This window comes from Salvelinus sp. IW2-2015, linkage group LG1 (assembly GCF_002910315.2).
Source record: "Salvelinus sp. IW2-2015 linkage group LG1, ASM291031v2, whole genome shotgun sequence".
NCBI classification, from domain to species: domain Eukaryota; kingdom Metazoa; phylum Chordata; class Actinopteri; order Salmoniformes; family Salmonidae; genus Salvelinus; species Salvelinus sp. IW2-2015.
Window position 1 is genome coordinate 8,012,631 of NC_036838.1, and position 21,154 is coordinate 8,033,784.

General features: G+C 42.7%; 1 protein-coding gene across 1 annotated transcript in view; it reads left to right on the forward strand.

The window, feature by feature from the left end:
* The first annotated feature begins 3,750 nt into the window (after positions 1-3,750).
* The window catches only part of LOC111959656 (actin-related protein 2-A), a 26,491-nt gene continuing 9,087 nt past the window's right edge, over positions 3,751-21,154 (forward strand). Inside the window, exons 1-8 of the mRNA XM_070436106.1 lie at positions 3,751-3,897; positions 6,036-6,146; positions 11,561-11,776; positions 12,609-12,681; positions 13,532-13,668; positions 14,092-14,241; positions 15,968-16,113; positions 21,124-21,153. Of these exons, the coding sequence (XP_070292207.1) occupies positions 3,850-3,897; positions 6,036-6,146; positions 11,561-11,776; positions 12,609-12,681; positions 13,532-13,668; positions 14,092-14,241; positions 15,968-16,113; positions 21,124-21,153 (911 nt within the window). The 5' untranslated portion in view covers positions 3,751-3,849. The remainder of the gene's footprint in view (positions 3,898-6,035; positions 6,147-11,560; positions 11,777-12,608; positions 12,682-13,531; positions 13,669-14,091; positions 14,242-15,967; positions 16,114-21,123; position 21,154) is intronic.

A 21,154-nucleotide genomic window follows, 5' to 3' on the forward strand; every position in this document is an offset into this window, starting at 1 on the left:
ACAATTGCGATGTACAAACTATGGCATAAGGGAACGACAAGCAGATAAGAGGCAATCCGTCATTTCGATTAAGACCTTAATGAGAGAGCTAGTACGGACGCTGTCAATACAACTATTTGTTAAGCACTTTTGAAATGTACAGCGACAGAATTCAGAACATGGGCCATTCTTACAGTATTCTCCCAGTACACCAAGTCAGAACCGAAGAATAAATAATGGGGCCATATAAGCAGACAATGAAAGCTCTTACAATATTTGATGATTACATTTCTCTAAAACAGGCTATAGGCTACATGTGCACATGCACCACCAAGTCAGAACAGTAGGCGAAAGAAGGGAAAAGGGACCAAATTATTAGTGTGAGGCACATGGGCTACTAACAGTTTACTACACAACATACACTTTCTTAGCTACAATATACATATCTCCTTGGCATATCATTTATGCAGCAGCATACAATACATTTTTGGACTCACGTTGTTGTGCTGTGCTCAATTCCTTCCAAACCACTCATTGTTGAATTTGCGATTTCCAACTTGTTGTGTAATGTTTATGGCCGATGAGCACCGCTAAGTTTTATTTATCAATTCTCTTCATTATTAATCTTCATATGACAAGGATTGAAAAGGATTTGCCAGTAGATTGTCGACATGATTCATGATGATGACTGCTGTCAAACCCTGATGATTGTCTCTACCCCCTCCAGGTGTCACTTATTATCCCTGGTGCATATATCCCTGTGTTTCCAGTCTCTCTGTACCAGTTCATCTTGTTTTCCAAGTCAACCAGTGGTTTTCCTTGCTCCTATTTTTGACCCAGTCTCTGTTTCTAGTCTGCCTGGTTTCGACCCTTGCCTGTCCTGACTCCGAACCCGCATGCCTGACCACCAGCCTGGCTATTCCGTACTGTTTTTGGACTCGGATCTGGTTTCTGACTACTGCCTGGCCTGACCTTGAGACTGCCTATCGTCTGGTACTGTTTGGACTCTGACCTGGTTTATGAACTCTCGCCTGTCCCTGACCTGCCTTTGCCTACTCCCTTTGTTATAATAAATATCGGAGCTCTGCCTCCTGTGTCTGCATTTGGGTCTCGCCTTGTGCCCTTATAGACTGCTAGCAAAGATTTTGAAAGTATGATGTTGACAAGATCAGTCCAATCAAAGCTACTATACATATACTGTGATTTTACGTAATTTTTTTCTGTGGCCAATGACCTTGAGCCTTCTTGAATGGACACTTCTAATGTATCTCTATATCAGCACCCAAAGAGCTAGAATTTTCGAGTTCTCCCCTTAGACTTTGCGGTGACGTAGTTTCCCCATGAGTGACAGAACACTGAGCCAATCACGGCGCAACGCTCTATTTTCTGCTGGCTTGTTCCACCACCACCGAAAGCGCTGGGCTGAAACACCTGCATTTTGGAGCTGTCTTACTCAAGAATATATGATATACACTGCCATTCAGAAGTTTGGGGTCACTTAGATGTTCTTGATTTTGAAAGAAAAGCAACAAAAAAATTGGTCCATTAAAGTAAAATAAAATTGATCAGAAATACAGTGTAGGCATTGTTAATGTTGTAAATGACTATTGTAGCTGGAAACGGCTGATTAAAAAAAATTATATATATATCTACATATGAGCAAGAGGACAAGTACATCAGTGTCTAGTTTGAGAAACAGCCGCCTCACAAGTCCTCAACTGGCAGCTTCATTAAATAGTACCAGCAAAACACCAGTCTCAACGTCAACAGTGAAGAGGTGACTCCGGGATGCTGGCCTTCTAGGCAGAGTTGTAAAGAAAAAGCCATATCTCAGACTGGCTAATAAAAAGTAAAGATTAAGATGGGTAAAAGAACACAGACACTGGACAGAGGAACTTGTGAGGCATCTGTTTCTCAAACTAGACACTAATGTACTTGTCCTCTTGCTCAGTTGTGCACCGGGGTCTCCCACTCTTTCTATTCTGGTTAGAGCCAGTTTGCGCTGTTYTGTGAAGGGAGTAGTACACAGTGTTGTACGAGGTCTTCAGTTTCTTGGCAATTTCTTGCATGGAATAGCCTTAATTTCTCAGAACAAGAATAGACTGATGAGTTTCAGAAGAAAATGCTTTGTTTCTGGCCATTTTGAGCCTGTAATCGAACTCACAAATGCTGATGCTCCAAATATTCAACTAGTCTAAAGAAGGACAGTTTTATTGCTGCTTTAATCAGAACAACAGTTTTTAGCTGTGCTAACATAATTGCAAATGGTTTTCTAATGATCAATTAGCCTTTTAAAATTATAAACTTGGATTAGCTAACACAACGTGCCATTGGAACACAGGAGTGATTGTTGCTGATAATGGGCCTCTGTACGCCTATGTGGATATTCCATTTAAAAATCAGCCTTTCCAGCTACAATAGTGATTTACAACATTAACAATGTCTACACTGTATTTCTGATCAATTTTATGTTATTTTAATGGACAAAAAATTTGCTTTTCTTTAAAAAACAAGGACATTTCTAAGTGACCCCAAACTTTTGAATGGTAGTGTATTTATTTAATTTAATTTTTGTACATTGTTTGCAAACTGTATGTAACAAGTATTAATGCCAAAATAGCATGCAAAATAGCCAAGCCTGTTATTTCTTTTTAAATGTCGGGCTCAAAACAGGTCACCTGCCCTAAATGACGGGTTGCCACTGGTCACCAGGAGGGATCAAATCAAATTGTATTTATCACATGCGCCGAATACAACAGTGAAATGCTTACTTACAAGCCCTTAACCAACAATGCTTTAGGAAGTTAAGAAAAAAATAACAAGCGAGGCTATATGCAGGGGGTACCGGTACAGAGTCAATGTGCGGGGACACCGGTTAGTTGAGGTAATATGTTTATGTAGGTAGAGTTAAAGTAACTATGCGTAGATTACAAACCGAGAGTAGCAGCAGTGTAAAAGAGGGGTCTGGTTAGCCCTTTGATTAGCTGTTCAGGAGTCTTAGGGCTTGGGGGCAGAAGCTGTTAAGAAGCCTTTTGGACATCGACTTGGCGCTCTGGTACCGACTGCCGTGTGGTAGTAGAGAGAACAGTCTATGAATAGGGTGTCTGGAGTCTATAAGAATTTTTAGGGCCTTCCTCTGACACCGCCTGATATAGAGGTCCTGGGTGGCAGGAAGCTGTCGGAGGCTGAGCAGTTGCCATACCAGGCAGTGATGCAACCAGTCAGGATGCTCTTGATGGTGTAGCTGTAGAACCTTTTGAGGATCTGAGGACCCATGCCAAATCTTTTCAGTCTCCTGAGGGGGAATAGGCTTTGTTGTGCCCTCTTCACAACTGTCTTAGTGTGTTTGGACCATGATAGTTTGTTGGTGATGTGGATCAGCTAATGAAGTTGGCCACTAGAGGCCTCTTTCATACTTTATGGTTGAAATATACTTTTTCTGAGAAAATATGCAAGAATTGAAGGTGCCAACAAATTTTACAGTAATCATACGAATATTTAATTGTCATATAAAAACAAATCTGCTCTCCTCCCTCGACATAGATCGATCAACTTAACTGTTTTCGGCGTAGGCCCACCAGGCCACCACCTAAATGTATTGATAAAGCTTGCATTACGGATATTTCAACATTCTGATTGACACGACGCTGTCAATCATTGTGATTGTCGAATAGAAACGTGTATGGAAAGGCGTTGCCATATGTTATTGGCGGAATTTCTTTACTATCTCTACCCTGATAGGTGTGTGAGTAATATGGGCATGTGTCATACATTCCGGAAGAAGCCCTTTGCTAGAGCCGGGGTGGTGTTTTCCGCCTTGCCGAAGAAAGTTGTGCAAAGGAGGGCTGCTGGTTTCTGTATTCCGAGAAAATGGACAGCCAGGGAAGGAAAGTGGTGGTTTGTGACAATGGGACCGGGGTAAGTTTACAAACAGACCGTGTTCTATCGTCAAATTATGAGCGTTCCGGCTTTTGTGCTGTGCATTTTGGCAGAGGAGACGAGATGGGGAGGAACAGGAAGTAGCTCGTTTCATTGCTAGCTTGTTGTGTAGCCACGGTCTGGGTGAATTTATCTGTCAGCTTGTCAATTAGTTATGCATTCATTGAGGTTGGTGTATCTGTCAATTAGAGGTGGCAAGGTTAACACCGGTCGGTGGAATGTTTAGAGTACCGATTGTTTCCTCGAATTCGTGAATCAGTGGGAGTAGCCTTAAGTATTGTTATCGCAGCTGTCGGCTGCTCGTGCTGACATTGCGAACTCGAATCGTCTCGAGCTAGTTAGGTGGCTGGCCAGCAAGCTCAATAGCTAGCATTCAATCTTACAAATCGCAGTCTTATTGTTTCATAGCATGCTCCAGAGAACACTTAAATATCGTGTTCTGCCACACGTAGTTATATATTTTATTTCTTCGTCAGACATCATTACCCTACATTTCCATCCCTTGCTTCAATTTGATTGTTAGCTCAAACTAACAAGATGAGGGCTCTCTGTAAGAAGTTGCCAGCGTCATTGTTAATTGCAAGGAAATGACGTGATCTATTGTGTTTTATTCAGTAACTCCACATTTTTAGATACTATTTGGTGTTGTTCACAAAGAATGATGATCCAACATCTGTAGCCCCGCCCTCACCGAAACTTCTTTGAACTTGTAACAAGTATTTTACACTGCTACATTGTTGCATTGTCTGTTGCGTAAATGGATGAGGATTTGAACATATAGTTTTACTAAACCAGACAGCAACAAACAAGTATCACAATTAAAGTATTGCTACCAACTGAGCAAGGCGAGTTAACCAACTAAACTTGTCTCGAGCAGTAGATAATGCGCATGCATCATTCTTGTACAGTGAGGAAGTCAGAAACCATTCTTCCATGTAAGGAGTTATCAGATCTATTGCAACTCTCTTGTAAAATATGTTTGTAAACATGAGTCATCCGGTTAAAATGGACAATAAATTACAATTTAATTTAAGCAGTTTTCACCTCCAACATTTTACCTTAGATGAATGAATAGTCTGGCTAAATACTATCTATTTATGCTGTTTACTTTTTTTTAAAAAAATCGGTTCCATTCAGTGGTTAGCTGACTCTCTCCAGCTACCTACCGCAAAGAAACTATGCTGCTTACAGCCTTTGTTTTCACACTGTAAATAAAACAGCCTGATAGCTATTCAAATCTTGGAGAGTGTAAATGGGACATGCTGTACACTGTAGCCTACCTTCTGTCTTTATTCTTGTCTTTGAGTAACCCCTTCCTCTCTGAGCTGATGATGTCATGTCTACTTGATGATGCATGTCATACACTTATTTTATTCTTCTTACCGGAAGGTTGAGAATGAGATGAGGTCGTTTATGTAACGTATGTGAAAGAAGGACGATTGTCATTAATCATTATGTAGGCCCAAAGAAAGCCCAAATGGATTTTAAACATGCATGGGAAAAGCGCTCTTATCGATTCAAGCGCTAGGCTATTCCTTGAAGCAAACGTCTAGTACAACCTAACAGGTTGAACCCTGCATAGGTTCTCTATGTAACTTCCTAAGCATGCTGCACGTCAGGTAGTGATTGTGGGATGAAAACACTACCAATGCTGTAACTTTCTCTGTAACCCCTCAGAGTGTTCACAAACACAGTAGGGTGAAGTTGCTGTGGCTGGTCTTTGGTCAGTTGTGCAATTCCCCCACTAATGGTTAGGATTTGGGGAGGGCAAAGCTGATCCTAAATCTGTACCTAGTGGCAACTCAAACAGCACTATGTGATTCAGAGAAAGTAGAGAAGGCTCTAACTTCTGCCTAATAAACAAGACAATGGAAGTGCATTACTGCATTATTGATCAGGCTAGGTTGTATCAGAGTTAATGGACTAAAAGGTTTTCTTTTAAAGGAGTCTGGGCTAAATGCTTTGATCCAATTTCTAGTATTTGGCTATAGGGCTATTATTAATCTCTATTAATTTTGTCATTCTGTATGCTATGAAAATGTATTTATGTCCTATGTTATTTACCAAAAATAATGTTTGTCACTGACCGTGCCTTTTGTCTCTCCCTTTAATCCTAGTTTGTGAAGTGTGGCTATGCGGGCTCCAACTTCCCAGAGCACATTTTCCCTGCATTGGTTGGCAGGCCAATCATTCGCTCCACAGCTAAAGTGGGAAACATTGAGATCAAGGTAACCTCACTTGTTTACTTCACAGAAATGTTAAATCCCTTTGATATCTAGACAAAAATATGTCTTTAGTATTTACTCAAGAAAGTGTTAATAACCTGTTTCGAAGGGGGTCATATAAACATTGCATAATTTTTTAAAACAGGTAACATACTGTGAATTCTGTCTGAAATAGGTATTAGTATGTGTGTTCAGTGTAATACAGAATACTTTGTAAAATGGGTCCTGTTTTGTCATTTGTACCTATCATCTGGGGAAATCTAGACAGTTGCACAATTGAATGCGTTCAGCTGAAATTTGTTTTCCGCTTTTAACCCAACCCCCTCTGAATCAGAGAGGTGCGGGGGGGGCTGGCTTAATCGACGTCATCGAGGGGGTTAACTGCCTTGCCCAAGGGCCAAACTGCAGTTTTTTTCTACCTTGCCGGCTCGGATTCAAACCAGCAACCTTTTTGGTTATTTTATTTTTTTACCTTTTTATTTAACTAGTCAAGTCAGTTAAGAACAAATTCTTATTTTCAATGACGGCCTAGGAACAGTGGGTTAACTGCCTTGTTCAGGGGCAGAATGACAGATTTTTTTACCTTGTCAGCTCGGGGATTCGATCTTGCAACCTTCCGGTTACTAGTCATACGCTCTAACCGCTAGGCTACCTGCCGCCCCACTAGGCTACTAGGCTACCTGCCGCCCCACTAGGCTACTAGGCTACCTGCCGCCCCACTAGGCTACTAGGCTACCTGCCGCCCCACTAGGCTACCTGCCGTTACTGGCCCAACACTTTTAACCGCTAGGCTAACTTCTTCATAGCCCTCATGAATATGACGTTTTCTTATTTGTGGAGATTTAGGGAAGTTCTGAAATGGCTGCAATGCCTTGTGGAGCAGACTATGGTTCTAAGTTTTTCAGAACATGTAGACCTACCTGGAGAATGGTGCACATTTCTTGATTTACACTACTTTATGTTAGATTAAATGTTGCTTAGTCCCTCCACTGTGAAGTTGTTGAAGCAATTTTCCTGACACTTATCCTGGACAAAGAAGCTATTTCAATGGAGATTCTTAATTGACCATGCTTTAGTCCAGGACTAGCCTTAATCTGCGTTTGGGAAACCGGCACTTTGAGTTGAGTTTTTCACAGTATTGGAGAGTTTAAAAAGTATTTCCTCCATTGAGTGTCCTCTGGAAATCCAATACACTGGTCCCTATGGGAAACAAGAGGCTAATATTTACCATTGYTGGGTGAGTCCCAAATGGCACCCTATACCCTACATATTTACTTTTAACCCTATGGGCCCTGATCAAAAGTAGTGCACTGCATAGGGAATAGGATGCCATTTGGGACGTAGCGCATGATTTGTTGATTTAGCCTAGATGTCGCACCTAGTCTTGCTATCAGGTCGTTACACATTAACAATCACCTTTGATAACATTGCAGCATTATATGAGAGGATAGGTGGTTTTTGTAGGACACGCACTGATTCACCTCTGTCCTTGGCTCCTCTGTCCTCCTCTCTCTCTGTTCTATCTTCTGACCCTCTGCTTCATCCCTCTCTTCCTCCCACCTCTCCTCCTTTTTTCCTGTTGAGGTAGAATAACAGAAAGATGGTAAGTGTGTATGTTTGCAGTGTCATGGGCCCCTGCTGTCTACTCAGACAATGAAATGGCTGCACTCGTCATCTCTCCGACAAGAATGGTCCTTTTCTTTTTATCTGTCAATTGTTTGGCATTGCTTCCTCATTCCCTCTCTACTACTCTTTCCCCAGTTTTCTGTGATGAAATGGTGTTCTGACTAACCTTACAAACTGTTTTAGTTTTTAGTGTTTTAGTTTTTTTACAAATCAACATGTTAAATACAGTGGTCTGAACACTGACAGACATTCATGGTCTTGTGTACATACAAGCAGTTGCAGAAGGAAACAGTGATTAAAAAAAAWATATATATTTTTTTGTTTCACCTTTATTTAACCAGGTAGGCCAGTTGTGAACAAGTTCTCATTTACAACTGCGACCTGGGCAAGATAAAGCAAAGCAGTGCGACAAAAACAACAGTTATTTTTTTATTTTATTTAACTAGGCAAGTCAGTTAAGAACAAATTCTTATTTTCAATGACGGCCTAGGAACAGTGGGTTAACTGCCTTGTTCAGGGGCATAACAACACATTTTTAGCTTGTCAGCTCGGGGATTCGATCTAGCAACCTTCCGGTTACTAGTCCAACGCTCTAACCACTAGGCTACCTGCCGCTGTTACACATGGGATAAACAAATGTACAGTCATTAACACAATAGAAGATCTGTATACAGTGTGTGCGACTGAAGTAAGGCAATAAATAGTCCATAGTGGCGAAGTAATTACAATTTAGCAATTAACACTGGAGTGATGGATGTGCAGATGAGGATGTGCAAGTAGAAATACTGGTGTGCAAAAGAGCAGAAGAAAAACTAATATTGGATGAGGTAGGTAGTTGGTTGGATGGGCTATTTACACAGAGGCTGTGTGCAGCGATCGGTAAGCTGCTCTGACAGCCGATGCTTGAAGTTAGTGAGGGAAATATAAGTCTCCAACTTCAGTGATTTTTGCAATTTGTTCCAGTCATTGGCAGCAGAGTACTGGAAGGAAAGGCGGCCAAAATAAGTTGTTGGCTTTGGGGATGACCAGTGAAATATACCTGCTGGAGCGCGTGCTACGGGTGGGTGTTGCTATGGTGACCAGTGAGCTGAGATAAGGCGGAGCTTTACCTAGCAAAGACTTATAGGTGACCTGGAGCCAGTGGGTTTGGCGACGAATATGTAGCGAGGACCAGCCAACGAGAGCATACAGGTCGCAATGGTGGGTAGTACAGTTGAAGTCGGAAGTTTACATACACTTAGGTTGGAGTCATTAAAACTCGTTTTTCAACCACTCCACATATTTCTTGTTAACAAACTATAGTTTTGGCAAGTTGGTTAGGACATCTACTTTGTGCACGACACAAGTAATTTTTCCAACAATTGTTTACAGACAGATTATTTCACTATCACAAATCCAGTGGGTCAGAAGTTTACATACACTAAGCAGACTGTGCCTTTAAACAGCTTGGACAATTCCAGAAAATGATGTAATGGCTTTAGAAGCTTCTGATAGGCTAATTGACATAATTTGAGTCAATTGGAGGTGTACCTCTGGATGTATTTCAAGGCCTACCTTCAAACTCAGTGCCTCTTTGCTTGACATCATGGGAAAATCAAAAGAAATCAGCCAAGACCTCAGAAAAAAATTGTAGACCTCCAAGTCTGGTTCATCCTTGGGAGCAATTTCCAAATGCCTGAAGGTACCACATTCATCTGTACAAACAATAGTACGCAAGTATTGACACAATGGGACCACGCAGCCATCATACCGCTCAGGAAGGAGACGTGTTCTGTCTCCTAGAGATGAATGTACTTTGGCACGAAAAGTTCAAATCAATCCCAGAACAACAGCAAAGGACCTTGTGAAGATGCTGGAGGAAACGGGTACAAAAGTATCTACATCCACAGTAAAACGAGTTCTATATCGACATAACCTGAAAGGCTGCTCAGCAAGGAAGTAGCCACTGCTCCAAAACCGCCATAAAAAAGCCAGACTACGGTTTGCAACTGCACATGGGGACAAAGATCGTACTTTCTGGAGAAATGTCCTCTGGTCTGATGAAACACAAATAGAACTGTTGGGCCATAATGACCATCGTTATGTTTGGAGGAAAAAGGGGGGGGCTTGCAAGCCGAAGAACACCATCCCAACCGTGAAGCACGGGGGTGGCAGCATCATGTTGTTGGGGGTGCTTTGCTGCAGGAGGGACTGGTGCACTTCACAAAATAGATRGCATCATGARGAAGGAAAATTATGTGGATATATTGAAGCAACWTCTCAAGACATCAGTCAGGAAGTTAAAGCTTGGTYGCAAATGGGTCTTCCAAATGGACAATGACCCCAAGCATACTTCCAAAGTTGTGGCAAAATGGCTTAAGGACAACAAAGTCAAGGTATTGGAGTGGCCATCACAAAGCCCTGACCTCAATCCYATAGAAAATTTGTGGGCAGAACTGAAAAAGCRTGTGYGAGCAAGGAGGCCTACAAACCTGACTCAGTTACACCAGCTCTGTCAGGAGGAATGGGCCAAAATTCACCCTACTTATTGTGGGAAGCTTGTGGAAGGCTACCCGGAACGTTTGACCCAAGTTAAACAATTTAAAGGCAATGCTACCAAATACTAATTGAGTGTATGTAAACTTCTGACCCACTGGGAATGTGATGAAAGAAAAATAATTCTCTCTGCTATTATTCTGACATTTCACATTCTTAAAATAAAGTGGTGATCCTAACTGACCTAAAACAGGGAATTTTTACTAGGATTAAACGTCAGGAATTATGAAACTGAGTTTAAATGTATTTGGCTAAGGTGTATGTAAACTTCCGACTTCAACTGTATATGGGGCTTTGGTGACAAAACAGATGGCACTGTGATAGACTGCATCCAATTTGCTGACTAGTGTTGAAGGCTATTTTGTAAATGACATTGCCGAAGTCAAGCATCGGCAGGACAGTTTTACGAGGGTATGTTTGGCAGCATGAGTGAAAATAGGAAGCCGATTCTTATAGATTTAATTTTGGATTGATATCAATAGTAGCGAGATCATCATGAGAAGGGGAACATGTTGTCTGCTGTAGCTTCTCATGTTAAAAGAAACTTCCAAGCCTCCTCATAGCATAAAAAAACTACCACATTGAGCATGAGTTTGACAATGCAGTTCTCTGCCAATATGAGTGACCTGTTTGTTGGGCGGTAGAGTCAGGCCTATTCTGAGTTTGCCTATACTATAGGTTCTAGACATTTTCAATAGGATCTGCATCCCAATTAAACAAATGGATTCCGCTCTACTAACAGTGTGCTCTGACTGTATGGCTGGAATCTCTATCTAATGTTGCCTTCTCTACCGCCTGCTCTCTGGAACAGGGCTGAAAGTATCGTCAGATCACTAAAAGCAACATGCCCGCAGAATGACTAGATGTTGACTGCAACTATAATAAGTGATGTTTGACTTTTTTATTGTGGCATGCAAATGTCCTTTTAGGGAAGTTCTTTAAGTTTGTTCTGTAGAGCATTTTAAGATGGTGGATGTCCTTTTGTGACGTTTCTACCTTCTTACCCAGAGCTTTCCATCCTCCTTTTTTTGTTGTATAGCTGTGGTCAGTTGGCATTGACACTGTGACAGTCGGTTTGTTGCTGTGGTACGTCAATGACTTGGGTGGTGGACACTGCAACTTTTCTATGCAGTAATATTCAGTGGCTACTGCGCTATTGGGGTCCCTCCTAAATGGTGGTTTCATTTTTTTAAATGTCACGCCCTGGTTTTGACCCTAGTCTGATAAACTCGGATCTTTATCCCCTCCCTCCCCAGGACCTGATGGTGGGGGATGAGGCGAGCGAGCTGCGCTCCATGCTGGAGGTGAACTACCCCATGGAGAACGGCATCGTGAGGAACTGGGATGACATGAAGCACCTGTGGGACTACACCTTTGGCCCCGAGAAGCTCAACATCGACTCGCGCAACTGCAAGATCCTGCTCACCGAGCCGCCCATGAACCCAACCAAGAACCGTGAGAAGATCATTGAGGTGCGTATACATTTTTAAAAAGTGTTTCTTTTTGTTAACCCACGACTACTAAATATGTTGTCTGAGGACAGTTTCATTAACATGCTTTAGTTTTGAAAGTGTGTATTCTGCCGTGTACCCGGAACGGCTGGAGGAGATCTCTTGTAAGGCCTTTTATACGGTTCCATTGTGGATCTTAAATGATTCATCAGTCATAACAGTGATGCTCTGTGCTGAGGAGGCAGTAGCACTCCCGATAAGGAGGTTTATCTTGGAGTTGCAACTTGCCAGTCATTGTGACTAAGGCAGCTGCCTGGCTGACCTGGGTTCAACAAGTATTTGAACTCTTTCACTTAGTTTGATTGAGCCTGTCTGGAGTTTCACATGGGTGGACATTGCACTTTTGGGACTACTCCATTGCTTCCATTGTGCAGGGCCAGGTCAATCAACCACAGCTAAAGTATTTGAAAGACTTGAACTGCTATTTGAACCCAGGTCTGCTGCCTGGCGACAGCTCCTCGGTGGGAGTCAGTCAGAGCCACTGTTATTAATGATTCAGGCTGTCCTCTGTGGGGTGGCCAGCCATGGCTAAGTTCTTTGAGAATAAGTCCTTTTCACCCATTTAAACTTCAGGTTTATGAACATGGAGGTCTATTCCTTTGAGTGGAAGTTGAGGTTAGATTTGTTGCGGTTTTCCTAGCGTTGCAAAATGCAAAAACAAAGCTAATTTGCTAAGATGCTAAGTTACTGTTTAACTATAAATGCACAGATTTTTTTTGTTGTTGATTCTTTTGTTGTTGCAGTAACTACACATTCCAGTGACATACTCTCGCACTCCCTACCTCTTTCCTAGGTGATGTTTGAGACGTACCAGTTCTCCGGGGTTTACATTGCCATCCAAGCTGTGCTCACACTCTATGCTCAAGGTAGGTTTTTTAAAACAAAACAAGTCCACTAGAAGCAAGGTAGGACACCCAAAACCAGTGAAGAGCACTGGGTACCTGAGATTTCACTCCAACGAATTGCAATTTAAAGTACCTTTCAGAACACATGGAGGAATGTAGGAGATTATACCCGGTAATTTGCTTTTGCTAYGTTTCTACCATGGCAGCAACAATTATTTTGGGCTTATACTTTATTTTCCGGTACAGAAAGTACCAGATATTTACTTTACATTTTAAAATGGTTATTAGTTAGTAGTTACACAATAATAAGCTATGAGTTACTTGTTTGTTTCTTTGAGAAACAAATTAAACCAATTGATTTGGTACCAGATAGTTAACAATTATTTTAAGTAAGTACCAGAAAGTACCCATTGATACCACATCCTTTCCTACAGTAGTAAATACCTAGTATCATAAAATAAAGTACTTCCATTTGTACTGTACTGCTTGTATTTGTAACATYGAGGTCTTTCTCTGGGGGGAAAAAAATAAGCACAGCTGTGGAATGAGGGATGAAACAGGCTGTGCTAATGTGTGACCCTTTCAGTGGCAGGACGAGAGCTGAATATGCAGCATCACGTAGTTGAATACGTAGCTGTGTACTTCTTGTTGTTCTATACTTTCATTGGCCCATGCATTTGTTTGATATTGAACCAATATATTATGATGGAAAACTCTTGACACCAACAAATCGGTAATAACAATTAATAAAAAGCTTTCCGTTTCAATCGAGTAATGACAGAAATGGTCTAATGTTGATATGGGCTTTGGAAACTGGGAATGTGTTTTCTCACTGGCCCTATTCTGTTGGCACTGCTGTGGTATTTTTTAGGTCTCCTGACGGGTGTGGTGGTGGACTCTGGTGATGGCGTCACCCACATCTGCCCCGTGTACGAAGGCTTCTCCCTGCCCCACCTGACCAGACGCCTGGACATTGCAGGACGGGACATCACACGCTACCTCATCAAGGTACACCCTCGTTCCCTACACGTGACTGTCTTAGAATGTCCTGTCCAGAAACCACTCCTAGCCCCTAGGCATGTGTAGATATGAGAAGACTGAATAACGCACTATGATGGATATTACACCTTGCCCATTGGAGCTACTACCATATATATTTATAACTATCTAGCCTAATTCTTTCAAATCTACGCAAGAGCCTAGGGGGAACTAACTAGGGTTTGATTCCCTTATGAGTATGTCTGACGACTTGCTAGTGGAAAGCAGTCGACTGTAAACCACACCTGTTCATTATTTCATGTTAAGATTTGTGATTAAGAAAGGTGACGATTTAAAGAGTATTGGAGTCTTTTAAATTAGTTTTGCAGTCCTTTACAACTGAGATATCTGCAAACCAACCAAACACATCCCTTACCTCTGACCTTTATCCAGCTGCTGTTGCTGAGGGGCTACGCCTTCAACCACTCGGCGGACTTTGAGACGGTGCGCATGATGAAGGAGAAGCTGTGCTATGTGGGCTACAACATCGAGCAGGAGCAGAAGCTGGCGCTGGAGACCACCGTGCTGGTTGAGTCCTACACGGTCAGTAACACAGTCCTACATGGTCGAGTCCTACACTTTCAGTTCTTATTGTACAAGTTTAGGTAGTACAACCTTGTTTCAGTCAACGTATTTTCTCTTGTTGTTTTGTGCATTCTGAGGCCGACCCTGCTTTGTCATCTAAACAGCACACCAGATCAGCGTTGGGACTAGTTACTTGAAAAAGTAATATTACTAGTTACATTTAACAAAAGTAACGCGTTATGATATTACTTTGTGTGTAAAGTAACATGTTATATTTGTTACTTTCATGAAAACATTTTTTTTAAATCTAATTGTTTGCTTGACTGTCGGATGGCGCAAGGTGAGCCTTGTGCGCTCTACCAAAGATGGGATACTTACTAACTCAGGTTTGATCACTAGTTACTCCTTTCATCTGTGGCGCTGCTTTCCTGTACTAGTCGACAAGTGCTGAGTTATATATGKGCTGCTTAATTAGCCRTATATACTGTAAGCCAAACATCTGTACAGATTTCCTATCTTTTCATTCAAAATCTTTCTCTTGAGCCGCTAGTACATAGAGATGTATAGAAGGCACGTTTGTCACTAGACGGGAAAACCTATAGGCTTTCTATCACAGAAGTGATCAAAGGCAAATATCAGAGGTGCACCCTCTATATATTTCTATGGACAGCAGCTGSCATGACATTTCTCCAAACAGCCTTTCTCTGCTTGCTCGAGAATTACATTTGAGGAAACAATTTGAGATTGGATCTTGGGAAACACGCGCCCGGTAGAGAGATGATTCTGGAAGTAACGCACACGTTGTTTGACAGTGTAACTGTAATAATATTACCCAWTTTTAAAAAGCTACGAGTTACTTACAAAAGTAATCTGATTATGTAATGTATTACTTTTTTTATAACTCATTACCCCAAACACTGCATCATATTCTACTTAGTYTTACCTGGTAAGTGTGACACCATCTTACACTGAGAATAATAGAATTCATCTGTATTTGAGGCCTGGCTACATGGTAACACTGCCTCCTTGTGGACATAATGTMTCATGCAGATCGGGTTATAATTTTAGAACAGTAGGAGCCATATTTAGTGTGGGAGGAGCTCTTGAAACAAGCTCTGGATGCCCCCAGGTTACTTTGCACAAATCCCTGCGCAACCYGGGTTCGATGGCCGGTAGGGGTTGGAGGTGAACCACGAAGGAACCGCGAGTCCCTGTGATGTAGAGGGAGTGGACGGAATTTTCCATGTGTGTGGCGGGCGGCGGCGCACCTCCCTGTTTCCTTGCCCAAATCCTGGAGAGAGAGGGAGAAGGAGAGGCGGAGGACAGAGGATGGAACAAGAGCACTACTGTAGCGTTGAAGAAACGACTCCCCCTCCCCATCCATGGGCGTGACATCATTTCCTGTACGACCCAGACTCCCACGCCACGTGCTGACCTGGTGTCTGTTTCCTCCTCTGGACTCCAGACTGGAGCCGTCAATGGGCCCTTTATGCTCCCTCCCACATAGTGTTCCGCCACGCTCTGTAAAAGGGCTACTGTCTGTCAGCCGGCTCCATCTGACCAGAGGGAGAAAGACTCTTACTTAACGTTGCCAGTTCCAAACATTGTCTATTGTCCATCTCTAGCCTAGCATTGCCTTCATATTTCCCTAGCAGTGTTCTAGCAGAAGAAAGCCATCAGTCCTGTCTTGATGTCAACTAAATGCTTTCCGATGTGTGAATGTTGTTCCCCTTTGTGTCCCCAGCTCCCCGACGGCAGGATGATCAAGGTGGGAGGGGAGCGGTTCGAGGCCCCTGAGGCTCTGTTCCAGCCCCACCTCATCAACGTGGAGGGAGTCGGGGTGGCAGAGCTCCTCTTCAACACCATCAATGCAGCAGATATCGACACCAGGTAACTCCATGGCAGACTCCCCCTATTTACTAGTGACCTAATCATTTCCAAACCTCTTTCCTTCCCTTTCACATTTTGCCATTTTCATTAGTTTACGTTCTAGACTTTGAGTGGATGCTCTTGAGCAGAGTGATGGTGTAGAACTGCATAGGCAAAACCCTTCAAAGGTCAGTCACTGTGCAGTGCTATGATGGAATCTGGGCTGTCCCCGGAAATATATATATATTTGTCGACCAAGAGTCGTCTGTTCAAGTCAMCCTTTGCCTTGATGACAGCTTTGCACACTCTTAGCATTCTCTCAACCAGCTTCATGAGCTAGTCACCTGGAATGCATTTAAATTAACAGTTTTCCTTGTTCATTTGTGGAATTTCTTTCCTTGTTTAAAAACCTCTTAAGGATCGGCCCCTTTTTTTAACATTTTCGCCTAAAATGACATACCCAAATCTAACTGATGGAAGCAAGGATGTGGAAATGTGAAAGGAATGTAGGAGAATAACACAATAGATCTGGTAAAAGAAAAAAAAATGTTTTTAAACCTTTTTTGTACCATCTTTGAAATGCAAGAGAAAAGCCATAATGTATTATTCCAGCCCAGCACAATTTAGATTTAGTCCACTAGGTGGCAGCAATGTATGTGCAAAGTTTCAGACTGATCCAATGAACCATTTCATTTGTTCAAAGTTTTGTGTCAGACTGCCCAAATGTGCCTAATTATTAATTAATAACTTTTCATGTTCAAAACTGTGCACTCTCTCAAACAATAGCATGGTATTCTTTCACTGTAATAGCTACTGTAAAGTGGACAGTGCAGATAGATAACAAGAATTTAAGCTTTCTGCCAATATCAGATATGTCTATGTTCTGGGAACTTTTCTTGTTACTTACAACCTCATGCTAATAGCATTAGCCTACGTTAGCTCAGCTGTCCTGCAGGGGACCCACCAATCTGAAGAAGTTAATGCGTTTGAGCCAATCAGTTGGTTGTGACAAGGTAGGTGGGTATACAGAAGATTATGGCAAGAACAGCTCAAATAAGCAAATAGAAACGACAGTCCATTACTTTAAAACATGAAGCTCAGTCAATCTGTAACATTTTAAAGAACTTTGAATGTTTCTTCAAGTGCAGTTAAAAATCATCAAGCGCTATGATGAAACTGGCTCTCATGAGAACCGCCACAGGAAAGGAAGACCCAGAGTTACCTCTGCTGCAGAGGCGAAGTTCATTAGTTACCAGCCTCAGAAATTGCGAATTAACTGCACCTCAGATTGCAGCCCAAAAAATGATTCACAGAGTTCAAGTAACAGACACATCTCAACATCAACTGTTCAGAGGAAACTGTGTGAATCAGGCCTTCATCGTCTGCTTGCTGCAAAGAAACCACTGAAGGACACCAATAATAAGAAGAGACTTGCTTGGGCCAAGAAACATGAGCAATGGACATTAGACCGGTGGAAATCTGTCCTTTGGTCTAAGTCCAAATTTGAGATTTTTGGTTCCAACCGCCATGTCTTTGTGAGATGCAGAGTAGGGGAACAAATCTCTCCGCATGTGTGGTTCCCACCGTGAAGCATGGAGGAGGAGGTGTGGGGGTGCGTTGCTGTGACAGTCGCTGATTTCTAGTTTAGAATTCAAGGCACAACTACACTATTTGACTAGGATGAGTGGAGTGGGCATCAGAATGAAATCTGACAAAACACTCTCCAACAATCACCCACCACTCCAACCCAATTGAGATGTTTGGGATGAGTTGGACCGCAGAGTGAAGGGAAAACGCAGCTAACAGCTGCTCAGCATATGTTGGTAAGCTGGTTTGGAAAAAGCATTCCATGTTTACTCAGTGGACGCTGGTTTGAGATAATTACGCAAGAGGTGCAAAGCCTGTCATCAGGGCACAAGGGTGCGTATTTGACAGAAATCTCAAATTATATAAATAAATTTTTGATTTGTTTAACACCTTTTTTGGTTACTACATTGATCTCATTGGCAGTTTCATAGTTTTGATGTCTTAACATTTAATTTCTTCCCCCACTCCATATATTTAAACCAGGGTAGGTCAGTTGAGAAAGGTTCTCATTTGCAACTGCGACCTGCCAAGATAAAGAAAGCAGTTCGACAACAATACAACAACAGGAGTACACAATGGAATAAAACAAACATACAAATCAAGATAAGTACAGATAGAAAACGTCTAATACAGCATGTGCAAATGGGTAGGAGAAGAGCGGTAAGGCAATATAAATAGGCCATGGTGGCGAAGTAATACAATATAGATTAAACACTGGAATGTAGATAGTGCACAAGATGATTGTGCCAAGTAGAGATACTGGGGTGCAAAGAGCAAACTAATATAAATACAGTATAGGGATGGGTAGATTGGATGGGCTATTTACAAGATGGGCTATGTACAGGTGCATGATCTGTGAGCTGGCTCGACAGCTGGTGCTTAAAAGCTAGTGAGGGTGAGTACGAGATCTCAGCTTTAAGTGATTTTTGCAGTTTGGTTCCAGTCATTGCAGCAGGAACCAGAAGGCAGAGCAGCCAAAGGAAGAATTTGGCTTTGGGGTTGACCAGTGAGATTACCTGCTTGGATGGCGTCGCTACGGGTGGGTAGGCTGCTCTATGTGACCAGTGAGCTGAGATAAGGCGGGTGCTTTACTAGCAGATCGACTTGTAGATGACCGTTGAGCCAGTGGGTTGGTGACGATATGAACGAGGCAGCCAAGAGGGCGTACAGTGCGGTTGGTGGTAGTATATGGGGCCTTTTGACAAAACGGATGGCACTGTGATAGAACTACATCCAGTTTGCTGAGTAGATGGTTGGAGGATATTTTGAAAATGACATCGCCGAGTCGAGGCTTGGTAGTGTATGGTCCAGTTTTACGAGGGTAAATGTTGCGCAGTCGTGAAGGATGCCATTTGTTGTCGAAATAGGAAGCTGATTCTAAATTTAATTTTAGATTGGCAGATGGTTTAATGTGAGGCTGGAAGGAGAGTTTACATCTTAACCAGACACCTAGGTATTTGTAGTTGTCCACATATTCTAAGTCAGAACCGTCCAGAGTAGTGATGCTGGACGGGCGGGCAGGTGCGGGCAGCGATCAGTTGAAGAGCATGCATTTAGTTTTACTTGCATTTAAGAGCAGTTGGAGGCCACGGAAGGAGAGTTGTATGGCATTGAAGCTCGTCTGGAGGTTAGTTAACACAGTGTCCAAAGAAGGGCCAGAGGTATACAGAATGGTGTCGTCTGCATAGAGCTGGATCAGAGAATCACCAGCAGCAAGAGCGACATCATTGATGTATACAGAAAAAAGAGTCGGCCCGAGGAATTGAACCCTGTGGCACCCCCATAGAGACTGCCAGAGGTCCGGACAACAGGCCCTCCGATTTTACACACTGAACTCTATCAGAGAAGTAGTTGGTGAACCAGACGAGGCAATCATTTGAGAAACCAAGGCTGTTGAGTCTGCCAATAAGAATGTTGTGATTGACAGAGTCGAAAGCCTTAAACAGGTCGATGAATACGGCTGCACAGTAATGTCTCTTAACGATGGCGGTTATGATATCGTTTAGGACCTTGAGCGTGGCTGAGGTGCACCCATGACCAGCTCTGAAACCAGATTGCATAGCGGAGAATGGGTGGGATTTGAAATGGTCGGTAATCTGTTTRTTAACTTGGCTTTCGAAGACCTTAGAAAGGCAGGGTAGAATAGATATAGGTCTGTAGCAGTTTGGGTCTAGTGTCTCCGCCTTTGAAGAGGTGGATGACCGCGGCAGCYTTCCAATCTATGGGAATCTCAGAAAATATGAGGGAGAGGTTGAGCAGGCTAGTAATAGGGGATGCAACAATTTTGGCAGATCATTTTAGAAAGAGAGGGTCCAGATTGTCTAGCCCGGCTGATTTGTAGGGGTCCAGATTTTKCAGCTCTTTCAGAACATCAGCTATCTGGATTTGGGTGAARGAGAAATGGGGGAGGCTTGGGCGAGTTGCTGTGGGGGGTGGAKGGCTGTTGATCGGGTTAGAGGTAGCCAGGTGGAAAGCATGGCCAGCTGTAGAAAAATGCWTAATTATAGTGGATTTATCRGTGGTGACAGTGTTTTCTAGCCTCAGTGCAGTGGGCAGCTGGGAGGAGGTGCTCTTATTCTTYATGGACTTTACAGTGTCCCAGAACYTTTTTGGAGTTTGTGCTACAGGATGCAAATTTCTGTTAGRAAARSYWAGSCTWRSYTTTYCTAACTGTCTGTGTATATTTGTTCCTAACTTCCCTGAAAAGTTGCATATCGCGGGGGCTGTTTGATGATAATGCAGAACGCAACAGGATGTTTTTGTGTTGGTCAAGGGCAGTCCGGTCTGGAGAGAACCAAGAGCTATATCTGTTCCTTGTTCTACAATTCTTATTTACAATGACGGCCTACACGGCCAAACCCTAACCCGGACGACGCTGGGCCAATTGTGCGCCGCCCTATGGAACTCACAATCATGGCCGGTTGGGATACAGCCTGGAATCGAACCAGGGTCTGTAGTGAAGCCTCTAGCACTGAGATGCAGTCTTAGACCGCTGCACCATAGAAACATGGTCTAGGCAAAGGTGCCAATCAGCAGCGCACTAATGTATACAATTTCAACCTCCACAATGGATCATTCCACTCAGACAGGCACGAATCAGACCGGTGTCTAATACACCATGATTTTTATTTCTAACACTTTTTTTTGCTCGACTAAAGAAATCTTGGTTGACCAGCAGCTATCGACCGACAGTCGACTAAATGGGGTCAGTCCTAGATGAATTCAGATTTTTTTCTTTCTCTGTATTGTATTTTTTTCTTCTATTCTCTAACTCCCCTTTTCTCTCCCCTAAACCTTCTCTCCTCAGGGCTGAATTCTACAAACACATTGTGGCAGAATGTTCGCTTTTCCTCTCTCCATGTCACCTTTTGTTATTTCTCTCCATTCTTCATCCTTCCTCCAGGTCTTCTCTCCTCCCTAAACGTCTCTTCCTTCTCTCCACAGGTCTGAGTTCTACAAACACATAGTGCTGTCG